The 27,601-nt window shown below is 50.4% G+C and overlaps 1 protein-coding gene across 2 annotated transcripts in view; it reads right to left on the bottom strand.

Moving 5' to 3' along the window:
* Positions 1–27,601, bottom strand: part of SSH1 (slingshot protein phosphatase 1) — a 35,262-nt gene that overhangs the window by 4,713 nt on the left and 2,948 nt on the right. The window contains exons 2-14 of one of the 2 annotated variants that reach the window (XM_051785477.1): positions 25,456–25,496; positions 12,660–12,763; positions 11,153–11,217; positions 10,285–10,406; positions 8,499–8,567; positions 7,683–7,748; positions 6,272–6,466; positions 5,966–6,059; positions 4,556–4,684; positions 3,880–3,926; positions 2,514–2,660; positions 1,699–1,899; positions 337–931 (exon numbers count right to left, since the gene is read on the bottom strand). In XM_051785477.1, the coding sequence (XP_051641437.1) occupies positions 337–931; positions 1,699–1,899; positions 2,514–2,660; positions 3,880–3,926; positions 4,556–4,684; positions 5,966–6,059; positions 6,272–6,466; positions 7,683–7,748; positions 8,499–8,567; positions 10,285–10,406; positions 11,153–11,217; positions 12,660–12,763; positions 25,456–25,496 (1,875 nt within the window). Of the gene's footprint in view, positions 1–336; positions 932–1,698; positions 1,900–2,513; positions 2,661–3,879; positions 3,927–4,555; positions 4,685–5,965; positions 6,060–6,271; positions 6,467–7,682; positions 7,749–8,498; positions 8,568–10,284; positions 10,407–11,152; positions 11,218–12,659; positions 12,764–15,210; positions 15,356–25,455; positions 25,497–27,601 lie in introns of those variants that run through there. The other variant, XM_051785475.1, reaches the window with a different exon arrangement.

Here is a 27,601-nt window from a genome sequence, read left to right as displayed (position 1 = left end):
AACATTTCCACTTCAGGCCCTGCAGCAGGAGCTAAAGCCACATGATTTCCCAGCAGACAGTGTCTCCAAGGAATACCTACCGTGCCAAGCGAGGGTCATGCAAGCGAGCTGCCCAAAGCACTTTACAGGGCACTCACGTGTGCACTCCTGGCATCTAAATCCACAGCTCGGGCAAGCAAAGCCCTGGTCAGAAGCACTTCGAAAGGGAAGAAGCTCATCATGGAATGAAAGGCTTTATCCAAGTCAAATGAAACTGGGCTATGAGGATGAGAAGAGCAGTTTCACTTGCAGCGGAGTCAGCCATGCCAATCACCTCCATCTCACCTCCATACGCACCTCAAAATCCTCTGGGCAACTCCTTTTGCTGTTGTTGTTATTCAAGTTCTCCCTATTGAGTCTGCTCTCCTCCTTGTGCATGGACAAACGCCGCTTCCACTTCTCCATGGGATTCTCCTCCCTGACACCGTCCTCCCCTGGGTCCCCGAGGCCCATCCTTCCCTTCCTGGGGCTGAAGTCCATTTTTCTCTTCACCTCCCTCTCGAAGCAGCTGCCCAGCTCTGCCGACGGCTCCGCTCTCTCCGGGGCCTTTCCCATCTCCAGCAGCCTCCCCTGAGGCAGTGCGGATGGGGGCTGTCCCACCAACGCATCCCGCTCCAGCTGCTCCACATGGAAAAAGCCCTCCCTGTCCCCAGGAACCTTGTTCTCCAGCAGCGTGTCCGAGAGGCGCCGGAAGCAGTAGTCAAAGCCCCCGGGCCCCTCGCTGCTGGCACGGTTGTCCAGGTATCCCGACTGGGAAGGCATGTCCAGGTCAGCCAGGCGGTTTTCCAGGTCAATGTCCAGCAGGAAGTCTCCCGAGCCCGTGGTGCCGTCGGTGTGCTGGGGCAGGTTGCTCTCTGCCTGCTGCTTCCACAGCTTGTTGTGGCGCTGCTTGCTGGGGAGAGGACAAGGACACGGATGACCGTCCTGGAACTGCGGAAGTGCCAGGAGCTCCCCTCCCTCTCCACAGCCCAGAACCGAAGCGCTGGGTCCAGACCTAAGGTCCCATTTGGAAAAACAACCTTCAGCATCAGAATCTGTCCCCCCACCTGCCCACTCCACAGCAGGCTCAGAGCAGTGCCCCATGTGCAGCTCTGATGGGATCAGCCCTTGGGAGACCCCTCAGGGCACAGAACCCCCACTAGGGCAAAACACCCCAACCTGACCCCTCTGCATGTACCATGACACAGCTCCTGTTGATTCAGAGGGACAGATATCCCTCCTCTTCCCTTATTAAATAAATACTACAGCACTTCAGTGACAGAGCCCTGGGATTGGCACAGAACCTCTGACACGGCTGAGCTCAGTTCTGCCTCATAAAGCAGGAACAATGTGCTGAGCAGCACTGGCTGCTGAGAAATCCAAACGTGCTTCTCGAGCGCAGAGAAACCTTCCCTGAATTACACCAGAGCAGCTCTCCCAGCTAATTTCCATCCAGGGAGCCCGGCACAGGAAAGGTTTAGGAATAGCATAATTATCCCAGGATTCTGCCTCTGCCCTTCCAAAGGGACCCTTCTGGCTGCAGCCCCTGCACGCTCTGCCCTTGTCTGTGGGCATGACACCGACAGAACCGCAGGGAGATCGATCAGTACTTTGTGGTGTTACCCACAATTAGCTCCTTTGCTTTCCACAAGCTGCCTTCCCAACCATCCCCAGCCTTACCTGGCATCCAGAATTCCCTCATACTCCAGCAGCTGCCGCATGAAGCCGGCGTTGGGCCGGGCGATGCTGCGCTTCTGCTTCACGTAGTTGTAGGCCTTCTCCAGGGACCAGCCGAACTCCTTCATGGCGTAGGCGATGACCGTGGATGCCGAGCGGCTCACCCCCATCTTGCAGTGCACCAGGCACTTGGAGTGGTTCTTCCTGCACAAGGACAGACAGGAGAATCAATCCCACATCCCTGGTTATGGGTCTGTTACCACTTCACACGGAGGAGGGACAGTACTTTCTGCTCCTGCCCACCCCAACGTGCTGGATTACATGGGCCATGAGGAGAGTCCCTGTCTGGAAAAGCTGGAAGGTACAGGAGGGCAGTCTCATTCATTTTGGAGACCACCAGGAAGCCTCCTGCTCACCCAAGTCTTTGGACACAGGGATCAGCAAGAAAAGGTGGAGTGTAATGGCCCAGCAGTGTTTGATGGGCTCTGTCACCATCTGTCTGCAGGGACAGCTGGGGCAGGTCACACACAGAGACATGCTGGAGCAGCTCCAGAACTTCTCCGGAAGAGGAAACGTCCTCATTTCCTTTTGGAAGCAAAATGAAGTAGTAATAAAAATGACAGGCAAGGAACAGGTTAATGCCAGCACAGGAAGAGACAAGGCACAGGGGAGTTCCAGGAACATGGAACTCCTGGCATGAAGAGACGATGCCAAGGCTCTGACGTGTGGCTTTGGGAAGGCCCAGCTCCACATGGGATGAGACATGGAGGGTGGCTCGGATGTGCCCCCACACAAAGCCAGGGGTCCCAGGCACTCACTTGGCCTTGTTGATGAAGTGATAGGCCTCGTTCCAGTGTGCCAGCAGGTCCGTGGTCTCCTCGTCGTACACGCGGATGTTGTGGTACGCGAACAACCCGGGGAAGAAGTTGTCGATCTCGCGGGTGACGTTCAGGATGTAGTCAATGCTGGGGGAAACAGGAGACACAGGATCAACTGCCATGGCCACAAAGAGCAACTGAGGGACATTGTGAATGCAGGGAAGATGACCCAACACACACCATAAGGTTTTATCTACAGCTCTAATCCCAAAGCCCCGGGACACCCAGTGACACAGGCGGCCATTCACCCACTTCTCACCACCAGCACCACACAAAGCACCCAAATGCCCTGGGCACAGGAGGGAGAAGCTTATTTTTTCCCCACTTATTTTATCTGAGTCTGTGTAACCCAAACAGAAAGTCCTGGTTGTGCCATACAGCTTTGGGGATCCTGAAGGAAGAGAAGGGCATCAGCTGCAAGTGAATCATCTGGGAATAGAAACCAGGAATCACCACTTCTGACTGCAGGTTTTAGCTGCAAACCCACTCCTTTCTCTTCTTCCTGACCAAAATCATGAGAGCCACATGTTATCTCTTGATTCCTGCCCAATATCACAGGAGGGATGACAATGTACCTGAAGAGAATCAATGTGCACATTCATTTATCAGCTCCTATTACTCAGACAAAGCAAGGACACAGGATATTTGTCTCAGAATTTGCCCAGGTTTGACTTCAGACACTGCATGTCCCCATGCAGAACAAAATTATTAATGCCCTGCTTGATTTACTTGTCCCAAGATGTCCAGACATCTGTTCCCAAGGACTCCAAATAGTTTTCAGCTCCTCACACAAGGTTGGTGCAGGCCTTGGGTGAGCTGCAAATATTTATATGCAGAACTCTCCTTTGTCCAAAAAGTATTGCAGTAAATGGGGTGAAGCAGCCCCCTGGTGATGAGTGTCGTGAGACACCCTGAGCTGCCTGCCTGGGCAGGAGAGGAGGAATTGGCTCATCCACAGGCAGCTCTGTTCCTTTACATGGAGTTTATTCCTCAGTGCTGTAATCTTTGCTCCTCTGCAGCCTGCAGGAATTCCCACCTGGCACAACACTAGGGACGGCACACACCGGGGGGATGGAGATCCTGAGGGACCTCACAAAGGTCCAAAGTTTTGTAATTTTCATTCTGTGTGTTAAGTGAAGTTGGAGAGATTTCTCGACCAAGGTGTTGGCACTAAGTTACCACGTGGCTGAGAATGGGCCCAAATCACCCCTAAAGCTACAAACATCCTCTCCAGAGTGCTGGGTGGGAGTTATAAACAAACAGCTGGAGGGTTTAAGGGCTGGTGCCTGGGAGGAGCTGTACTCACCCTGAGCCCTGCAGCTCCTCGAGGTTGGAGGCATTCCACTCGGAGCCCTGCAACAGCCACAAACACACATTTCCAAGGAGCCCCAAAGCAGCCCTCTTCCCTCAGGTTCTGCAATCCCCCAGCCCCAGCCATCCTCCTGAACTGCCAACTGAAATGTTGGAAAAGGCCTCTGAGACAGGAATGTGGCATCAGCAGATGTCCTGTTCTGGGCAGGGACCTGCTGGAGGAGGGGACAAGGAGACAACTCACTTATAGAGTTAGTTCTAGGCTAGTGTGTGACTGAGCTCATCCCAAATCACTGTCTCTGGCCACTCTGAATTTTTAAACACATGGATAAACAGTGCAGGGAAAGAAAGTGATTATACCTGTGATCCCCATCATGCCACACATGAGAAGTGAGGCAAATCCCGAAAGCTCCAGGGGTGGTTACTCCTTGGATTGCCCCCAAACCTTCACAACAGAAAGCTTAAAACTGCTTAAAAAGCAGGTTTTGCCCTCAAACATGGGCACTTCCTCTGATTCTCTCCAGAACAACAAAAAGACCCAGTGGGCACAACTGAGTTCATGTCCAGGAAGCCTTTGTTCCAGAGGCAGTGCCTGGTTTTGCCTGGAGTACCATCTAGTGGCAAAGGATTGGATGCAGCACAGCCCAGCTCTGCTGGAACTCAACACTTACCAGGTATAAATGATCAAAAATCAGAGATGGTTTGTCCATCTGACCCAGGATTAGCAGCATTTCATTGTCTATAAATTCCTTGAATTCCTTCAAGTTGCAGTTCATGTGTTTCTCCAGCTCGTTTCGGATCTGCAGAGCACAAAACAAAGGATGGTACTGGGACCGTGGTGTTCAACAGAAACATTGTTGGCACTTCCCTGCAAAACATTTTTCTGTCCTTCAATAAAAACAGCAACAGGGATTTGACCCTTTGGAGACAAGGGATCTCCCTATGTGGCATCTCTCCAAGGATCCCAGAAAGATTTGGGTTGGAAGGGACCTTAAAGATCATCTCATTCCCACCCCCTGCCATGGACAGGGACACATTCCACTATCTCAGGTTGCTCCAAGCCCCGTCCAACCTGGCCTTGGACACTTCCAGGGATGGGGCAGCCACAGCTTCTCTGGGCAACCTGTGCCAGGGCCTCACCACCCTCACAGGGAAGAATTTCTTCCCAATATCCCATCCAATCCTGCCCTCTGGCAGTTTAAAACCACTGCCCCTTGTCCTGGCACCTTGACATCCTAAGCCCCCAAACTGGAGAGCTGTAAAATAAAGTTTCAGATAATATCAGAGAACAAAAAAAAAGAATTTACTTTGCAGTACCTGATTCTTAAAAATAATAAACTGAGAGAAGAAAAACAAGAGCTTGGAGAGCAGTGAACAAAAAAACATGAGACCCATTAGAAGCAAGGAGTGAAAATGGCAGCAGAGAGAGATTTCCAGTACTCTCCCATTTTAAAATGGGACATAATATCCTCTCCCTGCCCTCAGGTTCTGGCTGGGGCAATGCAAACCCACACAACTCTATTTTAACCCACTGTAGAAAATGGTTGCAGCACAACCAAAGCATCTTGTGTGCACCAGGAGCGAGGAACATGTGCACAGACAGACGAGTTCTCAGCTTCCTCCTACCACTTGCATGTTAATAACCTCCCTTAAAAAACAAAAACTCAACCCAAAGAGATCTATTTCCACTCTGAATGTCTGCACTGCGGGTGGATGTATTTCACCAGCCTGGGGGATGGATCCAAACTAACTTTAGCTTTGACTTGTGATTTTCCAATCTATAAACTCACCAGAAAAATGCTGTCTGCAAGGTCCTCTGACAGGAAAAAAAAGGAAATAAAACCTTAAAACTTGACTTGAAAGTCACATACTTGTTACTAAAGTCCTGAAAAACATGTTCTGATGCTGATATTATCCTGATTTTTTAGGAGAGAGGTGAAGCAAAGCCAGAGCGGAGCCTTTACGAAACAGTTGGAATGCACATTCCAAAGTCAATGACACCCAGGGATACAGCGCCTCCTCAGCACTCTCTTCAAAGGGAGTCTGGCAGGAAGAATAAGAGCAAACATTTTTCCATTTACCTCCTTAGAAGTCACATTTTCCAGGTCTTTGCTTGTCATGATGCTCCGGAGCTTGGCTTTAATGAGCCGTTCTGTCCGTTCCCTTTCCGTGGGCCTGGAAGGGAACAGGAACACGAGAGGAAGCTCCAGGCTGGCAGCAAACACACAGGAAGGGGTGGAAAGGCTTGTGGTCATGGCAATTTTGGGGAGAATAATGGAAAAAAACCCACTTGAAGCCTTTTATGAAAAGGAAAACCAGGTGAGGAAGAAGAGAGAGAAGGGGGTTTGTGTGAACCAAGACTTTTCCTAATCCAATGCAGCACTGACTTGTCAACAAAGAGGGCGGGAGAGTCGGGGCGGGTGGACTCCAGGTCCTGCATGGCGTTCCACTCGTTGATGCAGCTCTGGTCAGAGCTGATGCAGCTCTCGTAGTAGGTGGCCCAGACCAAGGCCACCCCTCCTGGGAAGTAGTTGTACCTCCTGGCAACCTCACAGGCTTTGTGGAGGATCTGTAAAGCAGACCTGCAGGTTGAGAGAAGAGATTTGTGCAGCTGTGAGCAGCAGGAACAGACAGAGCAGGACCTGAGAGATTTTCACAGACAAAACCCGGTTTTTAGCAATATTTTTTGCAGTTTGCTCTTTGAGAGCAGTGGATTTATGGAGCTCAAAGAGAGCATAAACTGCACCTTGGAGGCTCCTCACAGCAGGGCCAAGGCAGAGGCTGAAATCTTCTCCTGATTAACAGGGAATCAGGAGGCACAAGTCCCTCTGGGATCTAATCATCATCCAACTTGTACAGTCAAAGGAAAATAAAGAACAGGGACAATTTTTAAACCACCTTCAGCAAGGAGCCTGATGCATATTTACCAGCATTCCTGGCCCCTGACAGGCTCCAGGGACCAGGCCCAGATTGGGTCATTTGTTTTTGCAAACTCTAGCATTACTTTTTCCTTCCTTCCCTCCTCAATTTTTTCTTTCCTTAAGGCTCCAAACTTGTTGTACTGAACATATCAACCACCTCCAAGGCTGCCAAGTGCAAAAAACGACAACAGAAGCTTCACTTGTTTCTGTACCAAATCATCCCCAGCACAACATCCTTCTGCACATCTTTTCCCTGTCAAATGCTGCTGAGACAGGGATCTCTCCAGGCTCCAAGGGGAGCCAGTACACTGTCCAGGCCCAGGGAGATGCAGTTCCATGCAGGGCTGGGCAGCAGCCTCTCCAGGGAGGAATTTGCTGGCACAGCCACTGCTGACTCAGCCACCTCTGCTTCAGGGGTTTGGAATCCCTGCACAGGGGAGGGGTGACAGGAGCTGAAAGGTGAACAGGCCCCTGGGGAGGCAGGAACCCCAGGAATGAGGCAGGACACAGGCAATGCCACAGTTTGGCAGTGGGTCCTGAGCCTCCTCCGTCAGCCCGGGAGAGAAAAATGCAGAGGGAGGAAATTCTGGGTTTGCAGCTCGGTGAATTCAAGTTAATCTTTCCTATTTATTCATCTCCCTGGTGCCTCTTCCTTCTCACTGAAAGGCACAGAGTTGCTCTGAACTGAAGCAACAGATCCTGGTTTCGGATCAGGATTCCCACAGTCCCTTAACAGCCCTGCTGACACAGGGAAGCAGATCTCTGCTGTACTCACTAAATACCAGTTTATGGAGAGTTCTAACATGCAGTTGGTTGTTTGTTTTTAATTGACTGACAGAGGACAGTCTCTGTGCCCCCAGCCCCTCAGCACACCTACCACATGGCCTGCACCGACACGGGCTTGAAGATGTGCATCCTCCCTGCTGTGCTCACACTGAAGCCACTGCAGAGAGAGGGGAAAACAGGTCACAAACTGCTCCTCTCTGCATCACAAACTGCTACTGGGAGCAGCTACTGGGAGCAGCTACTGGGAGCAGCTACTGGGAGCAGCTACTGGGAGCAGCTACTGGGAGCAGCTACTGGGAGCAGCTACTGGGAGCAGCTACTGGGAGCAGCTACTGGGAGCAGCTACTGGGAGCAGCTACTGGGAGCAGCTACTGGGAGCAGCTACTGGGAGCAGCTACTGGGAGCAGCTACTGGGAGCAGCTACTGGGAGCAGCTACTGGGAGCAGCTACTGGGAGCAGCTACTGGGAGCAGCTACTGGGAGCAGCTACTGGGAGCAGCTACTGGGAGCAGCTACTGGGAGCAGCTACTGGGAGCAGCTACTGGGAGCAGCTACTGGGAGCAGCTACTGGGAGCAGCTACTGTCCAAAAGAATCAGGGAGGAGAATTTCTATCTCTGATTTTCCAACACCCTCCTAAATAAGAATGGCAAGAGGACACCCCTCCCAGCGTAGGCTGCCAGGAATGGGAGCTGCACCCCTGGAGTGGGATTTCAGAGCATTCCCAGGGTACCACGGGTCCCACTGAGCAGTGTGAGGGCAGCAAGACCAAACTCACTGTGTGAATAATGGACTGCAGCCACCAATCCAAAATGGGAAATTTCTGTGCAAGGTGACAGGGAATCTCTCTCAGAGCAGCCCCCAAGTAGGGAAGGACATTCACATTTATCCTGTTAATGTGGTTTCTTACCCATCCCCATCAAGATGGATTTTGGTGTCACTCCACAGGCGAAGAACCATTCCTATAGTGCAGCTTTTACTGGAAGAGAGGTGGTTACACAGGATGTTAGATATAGGCCATGATGTGGTCACAGCAATAGCCTAAATTATTAACACTCTTTAATTTTTAAAATCCTCAAGCCTTGTTCTAGTAATATTTTAGGCTATCAAAAGAGGCAGCTGCCCACCCTCTGCAAAGGGCACCCCAGGGGCCTGTCAAGTTGCAGTTGTGCTCCCTCCCTCTGGCTGATACAACAGACAAAAAGGGACTTTAGGGGTTTATCTGACCCAAAAGGACACCTTCAGTTCAGAGATGAAATCTGGCAACAAAGCCCTACTACAACGGGGGCCAGCAATTTCCAACTAGTAAATAATTAAGCTACTGACATATTCAGGTTTTAAAGGAAATTTGGATGCACACAACAGAACTCAGGTTTGGTTTGCTCTTTCCCTTTCTTTTTTAAGCCTTCAGTCACTTTCTATGGTGGATTTGACAGGCCAGTCTAAGCACACGTGGGCAATGTGCACTAAATTGCTTTGCAAGTTAGAAAAGATTTTATTAAACACATGTAAAAGGAATAAACTCCACAAAAGCACGTGACCAGTGAAGTTCTCAGCAGGGAGAACATTTACAGCTCAGCAGTGACATCTCAGCCCCAACACAGAGCCATAGAGTCACTCAGTGAAGTCACTACTGCCAAATGACCTCTTTATGCACAAAACTTCCCTTAATCAACAAAAACTCTGGGTGTTGGGGAGCCACTCACTGAAATGGCAGCTGTCCCTACAGTTGGGATGGATTTGTCACAACTTTTCCATCTGTCTTCTTGTCTCACATCAATAATCACCAGGAGCAAATTACTGCAAGGTTGTTTCAGGTTGGAGGTGACAGTGCAAACCTGCACTGCTGTGGCACACCAAGGGAATGCCACATGGGAATTTCCTCCATAACACTAACAACAGGAATTTCAGAGCAGAACAGGAGGCAGCATCAAAGCAATGACAATAAACTTATGAGGAAGGCATGGTCAGGAGCTTCCCCACAGATCTCTCTGCTGTGCAAAGCTTCCCCTTTCCACTGGAAACCACCAGTAAGGTTTTCCAAAATTAAACAAAACTCACACTGGCTGCACCAGCACGACAGGGCAGCCTGTTAAATCATGGGAGAACAGACACAACAGCCTGGCAGCTCTGACTTCTGACTCCAGAAACCAGCCCCATCTCCCCCAGCCAAGAGCTTTTCTGCCTTGGTTTACTCACCCAGGACTGGGATAATCTGAGAGGGGCTGAGATAACAAAATATTTCCCTTGCTTTGCCAAATTCTGTGTGCTCTTATCAGTCAGACAAAAGGAACAGCTCGTTACTGACACAGTCGTTTGTTGGTTTTGGAGCTACTTCTGCAGTATTGTTTTTTGACAATATTTGGCAACTAAGCTCCCCCAAACCGGCTCCATTGCATCATCCCATCAACAGACTTGAGTCTGGTGGAGAGAGTAAGTTCCAGCTTTGCAAATGTGTCTGCAAGAGCATTTGCAGGGATGAGGTGGATGCCACATCCCTACAGCTGGATTCTACATGCGTGCTTTGATTCCGAGGGGACTGCAAGCTTTCTGGAATAAAAATGTCAGGAAGCTCAACGCGTGTCCTTCCTCTTGCTCGGATTTGCAGATACGCATAAACCAACTGCTCAGGGGCAGGTTGGCAGGGACAGGCTCTCCAGAGAGCCCAGGCTGCCTGATTCCCAAGGCTGCCATACCTCTCCTTGCTGGAGAAATCCACCCCCAGCAGGATGTTCTCCTCAGTGTCCTGGCGCCCGCTGCTGTACACGACCACCATGTACCGCACCCGGTCCGTCCACACGCTCTCCAGACGTACAGCCTGCAAACAGGGAAACAGGCCTGCTAATTACCTTCTGGCTAATTAATACCCCATTGCTGCCTCATAGTTTTTAAGGTATGATTGTGCCCCAAAGCTTTATTTAGCTGCAGTATGACACACAGCAAGGCTTGCTGCCAGTTTGACTTGGCATCGAAGGGGGAAAAGATCAGCTGAGACCACCTGCTCCAGCTTGGGGGAATGCTACAAAATGTAACCCAAAGGTTTGTTCCAAAGAGTTTCAACCAGGAAGTATAAAAACACTGGTCATGCACAGAACTGAGAACATGCAGGATCAGAGGGCTGTCCCACTCACAAGCCTTCACTGAAATATGCCCGTGCAGGAGGAAGAACTGACATCGACTTCTCTGCAGTGACTTTTGCAGCAGATTTTTATCTGTAGATTTCTTTAAAAGAAAGCCCAGCCCTATGTGATGCAACTTCAAGGCTGACTTAAAAGTGTCCATAAGCATTAGCAAGCTCCTGTCTCTCCTCCTGTTTTGAAAATTAAATCTAACAGAACAACACATTTCAGACAGAGCAGTTCCCTGACCCAACTCATTACCTGGATGTAAAGACCAGGGCAAAAGGAGTGGACAGGAGAACATGGTAGGGCTGGGAAACAGCACAGACTTAAGGCAACCCTGAAATCTAGGATTTGCCAATGCTTTTCCTGATCCTCTACAGGTCTGTTTCAAACACTTCCAACAGTTTTTCCAACAGAAGCAGGAAAATGCACCTGTCCTTACCAGTTTGATCCTGTCCTCACAGCGAAGGAGGTTGATCATCACCTGGAGGTGCTGGGGCAAGTCACCTGCAGAGGAAGGAGAGAAATCATGAGAAAGGGGCTCTTGCTGCACTAAGAATCAGCAGAGTCTTGACCTTCAAAGAAATTGGATGTTTCTCAATCAAAAAATACCAATTAAGGGAGGGCAATTAACTTTGCTGTCCCAGAGAACACCAACAGCAGGGAGATTCCTGGAGGAGCATTCTCTGGCTGTGTGAGAACCCAACCAGTGGCCTGGGTTGGGTGATGGAGCCCTTCCTTCTCAAAGTTCTGCTCATGCAACAAGTCCCTTCAGCTCTAGAATGGTGGGTACATTTGACTGGGGAAAGCAAACCAAAGGAAGAAGGAATCTACAGGAAAACGAACCAAGTTCCCATCTAATAACTCAGTCATGCACTCATAACTTTCCACGAGAGATAAAATTCCTTCCGTAGGATGTTTGCTGGGCATATGGAATTGCTGACAATTAAAGAAACCCAAAGCCAAGCTTGGCATTCAAACACCCCCTTTGTGCTTGGAGTGTTTACTAAGCAGCAGCCACACAGTACCACACTGTGCCTTTCCCACATGCTCCTGCTCTCCAAGTGCCCCCAAGATCCTATTTCTTCTTGTCCAGCAACCACCTATTCCAAAACTGCCAAAGACAGAAGGTATAAAATCACTGGAGAAGCAGAATCCACTTCCCTGAACCCCCTTATCTGCTTATCAATCCTGGTGTACACTCATCATACCCTTCCCTACCATTTCTTCCCACCAGTTTTGCACACTGGAGGGGACTGGGGGAAGGACAACCTGTTCTCAAACCATGATAAACTCTCACAGGCCAGACTGTGGGGAGTTAACAGGAAAGGGGGTTTTCCTGAAACCAGGAAAGGGCATATGAGCAGCTATCCAGATGCCCAAATCCTGATGAACATCCCTTACCCTGACCAACAACATCAAACAAAACCAGCGACAGGCAGTTTCAAAAGAAAGTCCCAACCTTTGGATTACTGGAGGCTGGGAGAGCACTTGGAGAAATGTCCCTGGTGTGCTAAACCAGGATATCCATAAGCACCCAGAGGTGCTGAGCCCTGTGGCTCAGCACATCCACTTTTCCTCCCCCCAGGCCATGGGGAAGGCAAAGATCAAATCACTGAAGCACCAGTAACATTTCTTTATCTGTGGCTGGGGAAAACAGGGATAGATATTCCACACAGCCCTTCCCTGCCCAAAGGGAGCCATGCAAAATGCCATGATTTCCACAGAGAATAACTTTCTACTTCAGTCACAGTTCCAACACAATGATAAAAGTTTAAACCAAGACTCAATAATCCCACGTTCCCATTTGAAACCCTGGGTTTGCTCAGCAGGTCGTACAAAGCCCAGCAGGACAATCTGGGGAGTCACCCACCCACCCGCGTGTGTCAGCAGCCCATCCATGGGGATGGGATGGAAAAAGACACTCCAGAGGAGATTTAATCCACTACCTGCATGCTTGTGAGGGTGCTGGAGGCTTCGCTGGCCCTGGGAGCTGTTTCCTTGCTGTAGGAAAAGGGCTGCTCCTTTCACCATGAAAAAGCTCTCGCTGAGGCTGGAAAACAAATGACACAGGAGTGAACTGAAAGGAAACAGCAGCAGAATGTGCACAGCTGGGGAAGGAAGGGCTTCCCCCACTACAATATTGTAGGATTTTGCTGTGAGAAGCTGTTCCCAGAGGTTGATCCTGCCACTTGCACTGCATGGCTCCAGGATTATTCATGGATTATTCATGTGTCATTTTCCACCACCGTGTTATTACTTGGCCACTGTTGGAGATCCTTTCCCTGAGCTGTCATGGGCTGGAAATGACTTTATCACTCGACTATTGAATTCTGCAACTTAAAAGCAGGAGAGGGTAGGACTTGGTACAGGCTCAGACCTGCAACAGGACTGAAGAGTGGATTCCGAGTCCACCCGTTCCTGCTCATTTCAGTTCTTGGGATTTCTTTGGAATGCAAAAACAAGAACACAAAAGTGTGTAAAGAGGAAGGGAGGGAGGGCAGATGGAACCTGCACATCACAAGGGAAAGGAAAGGGCTCTGAACCCTCTGGGGAAAACAATCATCACAACTGCAGAAGTTTTGCTTTCCCTGGAGCGTCCAGGGAGGAGGCAGGACACGGGCTGGGCAAACACCACGGCATTCCCAGAGGCAAATGACACACAGGGCCTGGAACATACCGGAGGAGAAGGTGGAACAGCACCGGTGGGGAGAGCAGGCACCAGCACAGCCCAATTCCACAGCACCCTGACCCACACGAGCACTTGGGGAACGGTTCAGAAACAGATCTGGCCATGAGCAGGGAAGCTGCAATTCCCACATGGCTGAAAATCCCATCTCCTGAGGAACCTTTGAGCTGCCACGGGAACTGCTTACGCTGCGTTTCCTCTGCTCCCAAACAGCACAAGAGCCATTTCTTCTTACAAAGCCCCATTTTCTGCCACCCCACGCTCCCAACCACAGCTCATCATTAATTACTGCAGCTACTAAACAGAAATGCTCCATTATGAGGTTGTGCTGCACAGGAGTTACTTCTGCTGGAGTTACTAATCCCAGCACTCATCTATTCCATACTTTATCCAAGGTCTTTGCCTTGGGCAGGAGTGAGCCCTAGTGCTCCCAATGCTCCCTCTGTTCTCCCTCAGTGTTTCTGAGAGGACAGACATGAATTTCACGTCTTTTCAGATTTCCCCATCCCTAGGAACACACAGCCAAGGTTCCCAGGCTTTCTCCTTTTCCAACTGAATTTCAAAGTGCACAATTCCCCGGAGAAAATCTGGATAGTGTTTAAATTTGAACTTTGAGAAAGTGAATTAAAATTTCCACCTAAATTCCAGGCTCCACAAGATCAGTAAAATGCAGCAGGAGAACCGCACTGTAATTCCAACAGGCTTTTCTCCATTCCCATTCCTGCAGCATCCCAGCACTCACCCCTGACTTCCCCAGCTGTGTCTGGACAGGAGCCCTCGGGGTTTGCTGCTCTGCTCGGCCTGGCTCCTGTTCCCAGCAGGAATGTGGCTCATTCCAGGAGCCAGCCAGGAAGAGTCTTGTTTCCTTCGCACCCCAGAGCTCACAGGAAAGCGTTAAAAAAGGCCAGAAGTGACACAAAAGGAGCGACCCCAACACAATGTATGGAATATTCAGCTTCACACACAGTCCAGCAAGAGGAAAGGAATGGTGAGATAATGCACAAGGAGGTAATTCACGGCATTCCCATCATGAGAATTTGGGAAAATGTAAAAAAGGATATTTTTTTATCCCTAATAAAGTGCCTAGGATTTTTCCAGCAGGAAAAACCTTGGAAAAGGCAGAGCTCCTTCCCAAAGATCTCAGGAACTCCTGCTCTGATGGTTCATCTCACCTGACATTCTCCTCTCCTGCATCAGGAAATCTGTTACAATAAAGCAGAGTATTCCCAATAGCAGGAAAAGGGAAAGCTGTGCTACTGGAGCAGAAAGTGGTTGCAGGAAAAGGACAACCCAAATTGCAAAGGTTTAAAGGTTTTCTCCCTGTGGATTCCTCTGCCTGGAAGTGATCCGGGAAGCAAAGCCCAGAGCCTGCTGAGAGCAGGATTTCTGTTTCAGTTTGAATCCTTGTTCCCCACCCAGACCTCCCATAGCCCCAGCATTCCCAGTCTTCACACAAGCTCCCGTTTCCACAGTGCAGGACACAGGACACACCCAAACACCTCTGAGCACAAACTCATAGTTTACACCACATTGTAACAACAACATTACCCACACGTCCCTTATCTCCACGCTGGGAACACTCTCAGTCCCTTCACACAACTGCTCCAAACACAGTGAGAAAGGCAAGGCACAATATTCCAACCCCCTTTTAAATCCTGCAGATCCAGTAAACAACTAAAACTCTGGCCTTTTGTAAAAAAAAACCTCCTAGAGAACAGCCAAATCCTGCCATTACAGAACAGCCCCAGCTCTGCCCCTCGGCAGCGGTGCCAGATGCCCCAAAGCAGCACAAACCAGTGGCTCATACATACAAATTTGGGCTGGTTTTCTTTGCACAGCAGCAGCATCGTGCTGGCCCCAGAGTCAGGCAGAAGCCAGGAAACTCGAAAAGATTCATAACTAGCAGTAAAACTCACATCCTTCTGCTTCTAAACCCATAAAAGAAAAGAAGGCAAAGAAAAGGTCGACCGTATATTGTGCGTGGAGCAGAGAGATCGCGGCTGGTGATGCTCCCCGGGAACTGGATGGCTTTTAGAGAACACTGTGTCTTCCACTGATATCCTGCCTTGAAAAAGCACTTGTCCCAACACATCCTGATGAAAGAGGGCCATTCAAGAGGGGAAACAACCAGCTGAGGCTCGTCTAATCATTTCCCTCCTCCAGACTTGTTTGTTTGTTTGCTTCCCCCCTCGTGCTCCGGAGGCAACTCGGCTCCTTCCAGCACCCACACAGCCCCTTGCTGTGGGAAGTCCATATTCCCTGGGACAGGGCTGGAGAAAAAGCCTCGTATCAACTGGTGCCTGTTCATTCCTTTATGATTAAAGCACCGCAAGCCACCGCTATCATACAGATACAGCAAATTAAAATGGTCCTTTCCTCACTGCACAGCTCCCACGTTGGACTTTCAGAGTGAGTCCCGAGTTCCTGAGCTCCTGCTGGACAAGGAATTCTCTCAGGTGCCTGGTGTTTGCGTATTGGGGGCTGGCTGGCACCGAATTCCCTGAAGATTTTTCCTTACAGACCCTAATTCTCCAGGCACAAACCGGAATGCCACGCTGGTCCCGCCAGCCTGACCAGGGGGAGAACCAGCTCTCTGTTCAGTTTTCACCCGGTTCTCACCCAGTTTGACTGGCACACACCACAGAAACCACCCATTCCCCGGATGCCCTTCCAGGAATCCTGACCAGCACAGCTACTCTACAAGGAGTCACTTCAGGCTCTCAAATAAATGCAGAGCCCACAAGTTTAGTGCACCCCCGGGACCTTGGAGCTCCAGTACAGCTGCAGATCAGTCCTCCTTCCACTCCCTAAGCTCCGCTCACTGAACACATGGAATTATCTCCCCAAGGGAGGTAAAACCCTGCACATTCAGCAGCTGGGAAATGCTAGGAGGAGGGCACAGACAGCTACAGCCCCTTCTGCACCCAGGCACTGGCAAGGAGAGGGTGCTCATGGCCACAGCTCCATGGAGAGCCGGCTCCGGCGGCTCTTGTTCCATCCGGCGGCTCCGTGCTGCTCAACTTGAAAAGGAAATATTTCTTTCCCTTTGGGAAAGCTCCAGAGGAGTGTGGCTGCAACACACATCAATCACATCTCGAGTTGCTGAAGAACACAATAGGCAGCGCCTTCTCGGCGGTACAAACCACCCCCCGGCTCCAGGAGTAAGAAATCTTGTTAAAAACACTGGATTTTGGGAAAGGACAGCTTGCTTTGCTATCGTGGCTCCAGCATGTCCCAGGAAGAATCCTGGCATGCCTCAGGTGTTGGAGTTCCATGTTTTAATGGGGAATCTCACATAAGCCATGATGATCAGGACAGAAGAAAACACCCTTATTGCTACAGAACATCTCAAAATAAATATCCACACTCAGAAGTCAGGGGAGAGAGAACCACTTTTCCTGGGAAGCCCCAGTCAAGCCTGAGGTGAGTCAGCAGCTTCCTGCTGCCTTTCTGCAACCAGGTCTATGTTTAAGGAAAAAAAAACCAAACCCCAGCAAAAAAAGGAATGTTCACTTCTCCCAGAATTGGTCAGGATTTTACAAAGGCAAACCTGGTTTCTTGGGTTTTATGGCATCTTCTACTCAAAACACTTCCAAACTGATAAGGTGAGGGAAAAACAGGCCTCCTGAGCACCACAGAATGAAACACACTTCCCTTTTCCACAGCCCTGTTGATAAGCAGGAAAAGAACTGATTTTTTTCCCCTTTTCTTCTCCCATTTGCTGCTCAGTCTGGAACAAGCCTGGCCACCTCAAGGAAACCAAACAAGGACACAAACCACAGCCCTGGTGAGGGGTCAAGCCCCCTCGGATGCTCCCAACCTGGCCAGACCTCTCAGTGTTCCAGAGGTGGATTTTAGGCAGGGCACTGCTGCAGGGAGCAGAGGGAACTGGGATCACCGAAAGTCACACAAACCAAGCTGGGAGCACATCAAACAGAAAGGAAGATATAGGGAAAGGAATAGCAGGAAGAGTTGGGAGCAGCTGCACAGCTCCCGCTTCCCAAGGCAAGCCAACAGTGGAAGCAGCCAGGCTGCACATCAGATAACACTTCCTGACCAGGAGAGGGGCCTTTGGAAGGGGCCTGAGCAACACAAACAGCGCCAGGGAAAAGGCACTTCAAAGCTACTCAGTCCTGCAGGCCCCAGAACAGCCCTGGGGGCTACGGCGGCACCAGCGAGTCCCTTCTCCGGCTGTTAATGAAGGATTTTGTGTGTCCAAGTGGCCTTTGCTCCCTGTCACACCAGACATACAGAGCCCAGAGCCACAGAAAGGTTAAATGACACACAGAGGAATCACCTTGACAAACACAGCTGGAGTATCTCCATAACCATCCCTGCTCAACTTGACACGGAGCCGGCTGCCAGCAGGGATGAGCAGCACCTGGAAAGCCCAGTTCCAACATGTGCAATGATGTTTTACAACAGTCTTATTGCACATGTGTAGAATTTGTGATATGCTGACAAACTCACCTAGGATCAGGACTGTGGGTGCCCAACATACCTTGGAAGGTTGCTGAGAGCTGCTGGGATCACTTGGATTGAGGTGCTTTACCTCTGCTGAAATCTCTGCAGCATCACTTGGATTGAGATGCAGCTTTAGGAAATGTTTGTCTTTTGAAAGCTCCTTTCATCCCCAAAGTCATCATTCCCAGTTTTCCTGAGCCAAAGACAAGTCATCTCCAGAAACCCAAAATGTGAGCTGCAGGTCTGATGTTCACAAGGAGAACATCTCCCCTTCCTTGGACATCATGCCAGGGCAATGAGTTGCCTGCGAGGGGGCCAGGCAGCAGCCCCAGCTGAGGGGGGGTTTGAAACAGCTCCCTACAGGGACAAACATCTTTCCATTGATTTTCAAGGAAGGAGATGGTTGGGCAGGCAGGAAAACCCATCAGGTTTTGCTGCTCTCAGCAGTGCAGTGACCAAAGGGGGGTCTGAGCACACATTGTTGGCTCGGAGTCATGGGCCACATCCCAGGACAGGAATGCGAGAGGGGCTGGAGACACTGCAGGCCATTCACACACAAACACTCCTCTGGCACAAAGGGGAGAAAGGGAAAAATGAAATCAATCATGAAGCCCACAGAAGCCAATTTCCCAACACAAACAGACTGCTGCTGATGTGCCTCCAGCCGCTCCTGGGATGCATCAGGATGGAGCAGTCACTGGCCAAACTGGCTCAGCCATGTGTGCCCCATGCTGAGGGTACCCCATGACCCAGGCTGAGCCTGCAGGCAATGCTGCAACAGCTGGGATAAACCTCCAAGAGACAGGGCAGGAAGAGGGAAGCAAACAAATCATCAGGATCATCCCCCATTCCAGCAGACTTGCGCAGAGTAAGTTATCAGAACTGCTCCCAAACGGCCAGGAATGAGAAAATTCTAGGAATCCCTAGTACTTGGATGGGGAAAAGCCAAATAAAATAAGAGATTGTTTCACAAGGAAAAAGAAATCCTTTCTGCTCATCCCATTAATCGCAGGGTTCAAAAAGGCACGAGGCTGATCCCAGCATCAACTCAGTGACATGATGGGCTTGGAACTCCGAGGAGCATTTCTGACATTCCCACTGAAACACGATGGCAGTTTTGTGACAGCCACTGGCTGGGCCAGATCCTTTCCCTGCATGAGCTGTTGGGAAGAAACCTTCCTCTCCCTCTTTAGGAGTATGAACCCTATGGAGCTGCCCAGCCCCTGTGTGCCTGGAGTTCACCCAGGACTGTCCCCATCCCGCTGTGCCAGCCCAGGGCCACCTACCCCACAGTGGGAGCTGAGCAGTGCTGCTCCACACAGCTCCATGGAACAGCTCCTGCTTGCCTGGACACATGGATTCAAAGGAAAAGGCTATTATGGAAGGCGGTAGCTGGCACAGGGAAAGAGCAAGAGGCACATACAGACATTCCAGCATCGGCAACAACATGGATTTTCCCATGCACCCTCAGCTGTGCAGCATCCTGGTGGTCTGAGGGAAGCCAGCTATTCCCAAAACACTGGCTCCCTTCTGCCCTCACACCAAAGGACACCCTGTGTTTCCCTACAGGTCACTTTTTCGGATGTTGTTGCCAAGTCAATGCCATAGCTGTTCCACAGATAGAGAGGAGAGAGCCCGCAAGCCCTGGAGTTGTCCCAGAGCCATGTCCAAGCTGGAGGAGAGGTGGGATGATGCCCCACAGAGAGACAGAGCTCTCAGGCAGGAGCCAATCCTGCCCCCACCCTCCTCCCCAGGAGCTAGGCACACCCCCCATCCTCCTGCATTCCTCCTGTCAGCTCATTGTTTTAATCCTTCCAACTATTTCCTTAAGTCACCCCACTGCACCCACTCAACAGTGTCTCCCAGAGACAGCCCAGGGAAACAAGTGGAAACTCTCCAGCGGTGCCACTGGGAAAGAAAAGGAAGGTGAATAACAGTTTGAAGGATTAAGAAAGCAGCTTCCAGGCAGTGTGAGCGAAGGGCAGCCAGGACACAGACAATGGCATCGGAAGCACGGCTGAGAGCCCTGGTGGCACAGCAACCCAAAAAACAGCTCAGCTGCCGGGCTTCAGGAGGACTCCAAAAAAGGCAGCCCAGAGCAGGGAGTACTTGACACACTGGTAACATGGAAAAATAAAATAAACTAAATCCAGAGGGATCACACGGGGTAAAAGCAGAGCAAGAAAAGTTCTGACTCAACCCTGACACCTCCCCAAGGGCTTAACTAGACCACAGCCTGGGGGAACGCAGCCAGCACCTCAAAAATCAGGAGACTGCCAGGCAGGGGCAAAGCTCCTGGCAAAAATGTGTTGGTAAAGACCTCAGGATCACTCTTCCATCCACTCCAAACCCATCTTTTACAAGGAGAATGCAGAGGGAAGCAGACAGCTGGAATCCAAAAGGTTTTGCAGGGCTGGGAGGGAGATACCCACTCATGGGCAGTGCTCTCCGCTGGGATATGAGTGTTGGATGTGACCATTTGGATGGCAGTCAGGGCAAACAAGGTTCCTGGCAGCTTCTTGGGAAATCTGAAAGGCACATTTTGTCCCGTTCCCTGCATTTCTGGCTGACTTGATCTGTGATGTGAAGCCCCAGAGGTTTCCTGCCCAGCTGCCTTCACCAGCGGTTCTTGCAGCAGGATTCCTTCAGGAAGCTAAAATTTTCAGAGGGAAGTTCTACAGAGGAGAGTCCTGATCCCAAATAAACCTGAACAACTAATGGATGCAGTGTGCACCCTAATCCATTTGAATCTGGGCCTATTTTTGGCTTATTTTGCTTCTTGATTTGTGCAGTGGCAAAGCAATTCTGCATCAGGGATTTAAATGCTGCAAAGGGATGTGTAAATGTTTGGGAAATAAACTCAGCACTCTTGGGAAATAAACTCAACACTTTTCATTAGAAGTAAAGCCAGGCCTAAGAAGGTATTCTATCCATTGCACACTGTCCAAAAACATCTTAGCACCACTTGCCAGGCAGACCACAGCTCTGATTTGTATGAGAAATCCCTGACTCACAGATTTTGGCAGATGATTATCAAAGATTAAGATATTTAAAATCAAGAGGCATTTGGAACCAAAATATTGTTCTGACCCAGCTCTAACACCTAAATAAACAGTGACCACACTGGCCTTTTACAGAAACAAATGTTCAGTGCACAGCCAGCACCTCTGATAACAGGGCCAGTTGGTTTGGGTTCTGCCAAACTGCTGAGGTTTCACGGAATAAAAAAAGGAAAAACAAAAAAGATGTAGATACAATTCCAAAAAGGGTCTGATCATCACATCTTCAAACTGGCAGCTCTCCTGCTGTTCCTCTACCTACATCCAAGTAAACTCCTTGTGTTGCTCAACTGCAAGTCAGCAACAGTTTCCTGGAAAGGCCCGATCTTAACTAAGCGCCAAGTAAGCGCAGTTTCCTGGGCTCCACGGTGTTTGACCCTCCCCACACCTTCCAACACAAAATGACAAGGCCTAATTACACCTCAGTCGCCTCCCAGGCCACACCCCCGGGGCCAGAGAGCTCCCGAGGGTCGGGAGCCTGCAGATTTGCTCCCATTGTAGGGAGCACGCTAAGGCAGGATGCGGCCGCCGGGCCAGGATGTGATTCAGCGTCCTGTTTTGAACAGTTCATGAAGTCAGCAACTTCTGCCCCGAGATCTCCACCAGCTCACTGGGACACAACCAGTCTGTGACAGGACTTGTCAAGGGTGTCACGAGCTGCTGTCCCCACAAATAAACCCTCACACAGCTGTCCCAGGGCTCCCCCAGCCCCGGCACACAGCCACGGCCAGCCCACGCTGTGGGGACAAGCCCTTCCCTCAGTGCTGCCTCCAGCAAAACGTGCTCCTAAATCCATAAAAAGGTTAAGGATCAAGGTGTTAATAAATAATTTTTTGTGCATTAAAATATCATGTATGTAAAATAGAACTAAATATATATATATAATATACATATATGATATACACTATTATATAATGGCATCCTCTGGTGTGTGCCAGAGGGATGATCACGGAATCATTTAGGTTGGAAAAGACCTCTAAGATCAAGTCCTACTCTTTCCCCAGCACTACCAAGGCTACCACTAACCTATGTCCCCAAGTGCCATATTCATGCAATTTTTAAATCCCTGCAGGGGTGGTGACTCCACCACTGCCCTGGGCAGCCTGTGCCAAGGCTGGACAACCCTTTCCATGAAAGAATTTTCCCTAATATCCAATCTAAACTTGATGATGCTCTGCAAAGACTTTGTCTGCAGCAACGACTCCTCCTGTTAATCACTGATCTGCAAATGTACATGAGCCCAACCTGAAAACCTCTACCTCCCACAGCTGCTCTTGCCAACTCCTAAAATTTGGTTCGGTGGTGCCAAACAGGAACAGTTCTTTCCATAACCATCTTCAGGCTTGATCAGAGGCTGGAGATAACCAACTTCCAGGCCCTTCTGCAGCAGTTCAACCTCTATCTCCCTGTGGAAGGTGCCCGAAAACACTCACCAGGCCCCACATTCAGGCTGTGATTGTAAAGCCAACAATGGCAAAGATTACAGAACGACTGGCTAAACAAACTTATTTATGTTTGTAATTAAAACCAGTGATTATCTTGCTGTGTTTGCCAACCACATCTGAGAACCAGCCAACACTCACAACTGACTGGGTTTGTGCAACGTCTCCTTTGGGTTGGTGCGACAGAGCCAACCCCTGCCCAAGGGTGAGAAGCCGCTGGGCTGCACCAAAAAGCAGTGCAGGAAAAACTGCACATCCCCCCCTGCCAGCGAAGAGCTCAGTTCAGCTCAGCTCTGCTCTGCCTCCCCTGTGCTCCACACCATCCCCTGGGGATGCTCAGAGCCAGAGGAGCAGGACGTGGTGCTGCCATAAGGCCGCAGGCACCGCGCGCACGAGGCTCACGTGGAGCTCGGCCGACCCTCATCTTGGAGAACTTAAGGTTGGGCTTAACTCTGGGTTAACACATCCTCCCATGGGCTTGGCCTAACCCTGCCTGCAGTTGTATTATGATCCAGGTGAGCTGTGGGTGCACTGCATCTTTAGGGGAAAAAAGGGATCCCACCGATGGGCATCCCAGAAGGGAGGTTTGAGCAGACACAGATCTGCACCGAACCCGATGGGGCTTTTAGATCTCACTCTGGGCTCTTACATTTTCTTCTGATGTGAATCTTTACCTGTGGGGAACAACACAGACTCCTGGCTGTCTGCTGAGAATAGTGTGGACGGTACCTGGTAGATGCTTCCACAAAAATTTTTGGAAAGGAAGAAAAAGAAGACTTAAAAGTAACTTAATGCTAAGAAAACTCAGACAGCAACAATGTTTGAAAGCAAAGCTGAACCTGGAACGTGTCCCTCAGCCTGTGTTAGGGTAGAAGCTGTTCCAGGGAGAAAACAGGAAGAAAAGTATTTTGGAATGACAGAAACAATAAGGAAGGATGGCCACGGAGCAGTAAGAGGTGGCTGGGTACAAACCCACGATACAGCCCTGTTCCACCAAGAGAACAATCAGTTTGCTCATGGAACCAGATCCAACCATGCAATCTTGAATAAAAATCCTGGAATTTTTTGGAATGCATGAAAATAACCTTGTTCAACAGGCAGATGAGCAAATTATGTCATAACTGTGTAACAGCACTGCCACCCTGCACCGGTGAAACTCAGCTTGAGCCAGCAGCATGATGGGGACATGTTTCCAACAATCCTTCCTTTTCCTAACCCTAAGGATCTCCGAGGTCTCAGAGCCAGGAGCTGCCAACCCCTGTGCTCGGAGCACGTGTGACAAAGCCCAGCTGTCACCTCTGTCTGCACCAAGGCTAGAGCAGGATTTAGATTCACAAACACCATCACAGCCCGTTCCTGCAGGGTTTTTTTTTCAGAGCAGCAGCACAATGAAGTTGAACAATTCTGCCACCCCATGGGCATGGGCAGAGTCTCCACAGATTGATCCGGAGCAGCTGCCGGTGGGAAGGGGACAGGATCGACTCACCAAACTATGAGGAGCTTAATTTATCATCTACAGTGTGTCCACACATTTTCTGCAGCCCCTGGCAGCGCTTCCCCCTGAGGACAGCAAAGGCTCTGCACCAGAGCCATGTGATTCCCGAGGTCTGTCTGGCTATTTAATTACCAGATTCTTATCCTGACAATTGTATACGGAAGAGCAGCCCCAGGAGACTGAAGGACAGAGGAAGCTCCTGGGATCTCAGTGTCCAACGTCAGTGCTGCAGCATTTTTCAGCAGCCAGTAGAAAACCATCAGCCTTTAAGCCTGGTCTAAGTACATCTACACTCCCCATGACTCTGGTTGGTGGTGGGTACATGTACTCGACTTGCAAAGAAGCCAGACAGGCCAAAGGTGGCCACAAATCCAAGGACTTGTCTGGACATTGAAAACATTTGTAATGAAGAGGATGAAGCTGCATTTCCTCTTTCAGCACAGAACTGGATACCCCAAAAAAGAGGCTGTCATCCTGCTTGGTTACTCGTTACTGTTTAATGCAACACGGAAAAAGCAAAAGAATTAAAAGAATTACAGCTGTATGGCTGTTTGTGCCTTCAGCAGATTCCTGCTGGAGCCCTGCATTGCGCAAGGAGAAAAACCAGGAATCCTGAATTTTGCTTTAACCGATACAAAATCCATTCCCCACAAAATCAGCTCTCAAATGGCATTACAGACAGCCATGAAATACTTCTGTCTGCAACCCATGTGTGTGAAGACAGGACAGTCATGGAATTCCAGGCTTCCCAGGTGGGCTGCAGCCATGAGAAACCACCCCGGAACACAGAAGCAAAGAAGTCTGACTTTCCTGCTCTGTCAGGGAGCAACTCTGCTTTTCTGCCCTCTGACTTCACTTGCAGGGCAAAGACAGTCTAAGCACGAGTGGCTTTGCTTTTATCTGAAACCAGGATATCTAAAGCAGGAAGGAGTGGCAAGGAGGAGAGAACTGAACTGCTGCCTATCTTTACACTTCTCTCCCAGGCTGTGGTTTACAGGTTAGAGGGTAAGAGCTGCTTGCAAGAGCTGGGCTTAGAGTGGAAGCCCCCCAGAATTACTCAGAGCCCCATTAGCCAGGGCCCCTCCACAAGACCTTTGTGTCACCACTTCAGATCTGCACAATGTCGCTGAGGAGCCTTTCTCTTCTCCTGCAGGATCTCTCAGCCCTTTCCTCCCCACACTTGAAGAAAGTGGCTCTACACAACCCCAAGGAGTCCAATTCCCAATGGTTAATGCCCAGGAATGAGCAGAGCTCTCCCCTCCCCAGCCCGGAGCCTCAGGGAGCAGCAGCAGAGCCAGAGATGCTGCGATAACAGTTAAGTGCTGTGGCCAGAGCTGATGAGCAATTTTCCAGTGTCCTCCCACCAGGAAAAAAGGATCACAGACCCTCTTTTATGCTTTTAGCTCGTTAAATGCTCATCTCAAAGCTGATAAGGGAGAGAGTGTGCCCACTGCTCTGCTCTCTGCAGACCATGCCATTCCCTGCAGGCAAGGTACAGGCTCGAGGTCGGGGATCTCTGCGGGATCAGGACTTGGATACATAGCAGACAATTAACAGCACTGGAAACAATGTTTAGAGCCCAAAAGCTCCGCTTACCTCACATTTAATTTACGCTCTTCATCGCTGCCAACCTCCAGCTGAGGGGAGAAAAGAAGGACACAGAGAAAGTTACACGTTGCTTGTTTCCACATTACAACTACAAATAACCCCCCCCCCTGCACTTTTTAAACCCATCCCTGCAACAACAGGGTGCGGGTGGCCGGGGGTTTTTTTCTTCCCGGTGCTCGGGATAAATGACACTCCCTAGTCATGCCATCAGCACCGGCGCCGGGTGACAAAGGGGCTCACGGGGATTTTAAAGCTATTAGGTCCTAATCCTGCAAGCTGGGCCTGGAGCACAGATCGGTTTGACGATGGTCACGGAGCGCACACACATCGCGGCCGCCGCGCACACACGTGAGGGCAGCGCCGGGAACCGCGGGCCGGGCACAGGGAGCGCCGGGGGTCGGGGGTGCGGGGACAGCACAAGGACACAGCCCAAAGTGCCCCGCTGGGGCTGTCCCAGCTCCAGCACCTGAACCCCAACCTGGCACCACCAAGCCCAACCACTGCTCACACCGGCAGCACAACAAGGCCACCTCCGCCTGGACGCTGGTCAGGACGATGCCCACCTTGTTGCCCAGGTAAGTCCTACGTCTGCTGCCTCCCTAAGGGACGCACTGCTCTGGTGGCAGGCACGGATTAAAACAGGCGCTTTTTCACCAGGCACTGGTGGGAAGTCCCCCTGGAGGCAAATCTGGCTGCTCCGGTGACATTAGTGGCCCTCACACGCTATTTACTCTCCCCAAAGCAGAAGTGTGGCTCCAGCCTGCTTCCAGAAACAAGCATTTTCACACAGCCCTGCTTTCCAGCCACCCCTGCAACTTCTGGACAAAATTCCTTATTAAAGGAAAACAGAATTGGGGCTAATTGCATCCAGAGTTGACCAAAAAAAAAAAACAAAACAAACCGAAACAGGCTCAAAGGAGATAATTCTCCTTTGAGATAATTCTCCTCCTTTGGTCCTGTGTGAGTAGACAGAGGAGAAAAGGGCAGGGGCAATCCCTTGGAGGGCAGGGCTATGCTGGGGAGGTGGTTTGGACCCAAAAAGCAAAGCAGGGATTTTACAGATAGTCCTGCAACAGGAAAACATTCACACTCACAACTCACCAGACCCTGATAAAGCTGGAAGGACACAAGCCTTGAAGGAATCAGTGCTGACACTCAGGGAACATCCTGGTATTTACTAAAACATTGCTCAGAACCCACATCAAATAAGGGTCACCATAAGGGTTATTTGTTTCCAGGTGCTTTTGTACAAGTTCAAAATAAGCAAACAGTTCCTTTTAAAATGTTCAGGCTTGAGGTTTCGTGTGTGTGGAGGACCTGGATTGCTCCCCACTCCTCGAGTTAGCACTGGGGAGGCCAGAGTGCACAGGAGCTGCTCTGCTGAGAATCTGTGAGAACCAAGTAAAGCCAGAGGGAAAAAACCCTCCAAATGCAACAGCAGAAGCCGGATATTGGAAATATGGCCATTTGGAGGAAGGGAGATGCACAAGGCTCATCCCAACTGACCCAGCAGAGGGTGAGGAGCATACCAGGGTTATTTTTAGTCTGTTTACAGTGAGCAGTGGCAATACAGAGCCGGGCTCTGAAGGCAGAGCCCCAGAGAACCCTGAGTCCCAGCGCTCCCACCGGCAGATCCCCCAGCCCTGGGAAGGTCTGGCAGGTTTGTGGCCTTTGCAGGGCCACCCTCCTGTTTGTTTGGGTCTGTCACGTAGCAACGAGGGGGAGAAAAACTCTTTTTCCCTTTTTAAACAAACGTGACTGAACTCTTGGATGTTGTCAGCTGGGGCTCGGCAGCAGGGCTGGGCCTGGAGCTGCTGTGGGCTCCTCTCCTGCAGGAGCTGAGCTGCTCTCAAAGTCAAATTTCCCTGTATCTTCTATTAAAAAGCTGCAGTAAAACCAAACCAAAGCAGCAGCAAGCCTGCCACGCCAAGCCCTCCTGCCTTCTCCTGCTCAGAGCATCCCTCTGAGCAGGCAGGTTTTGGGGTGCACCACCTACCACGGTGATGCTGTGGACCCACAGCTGATCCCACCACGGCACAGACACCACGAGCAGACCCCCACCAGACACATCCACATCCTCCCTGGGGACTGGGTCAGGCTGAAGGACGTGGCAGGGAACGGGATATGTGTGGAG

This window comes from Manacus candei, unplaced genomic scaffold (assembly GCF_025592945.1).
Source record: "Manacus candei isolate 608988 ecotype Guabito, Panama unplaced genomic scaffold, ASM2559294v1 h1tg000020l, whole genome shotgun sequence".
Lineage (NCBI taxonomy): Eukaryota > Metazoa > Chordata > Aves > Passeriformes > Pipridae > Manacus > Manacus candei.
This window is presented reverse-complemented; position numbering and strand designations above follow the sequence as displayed.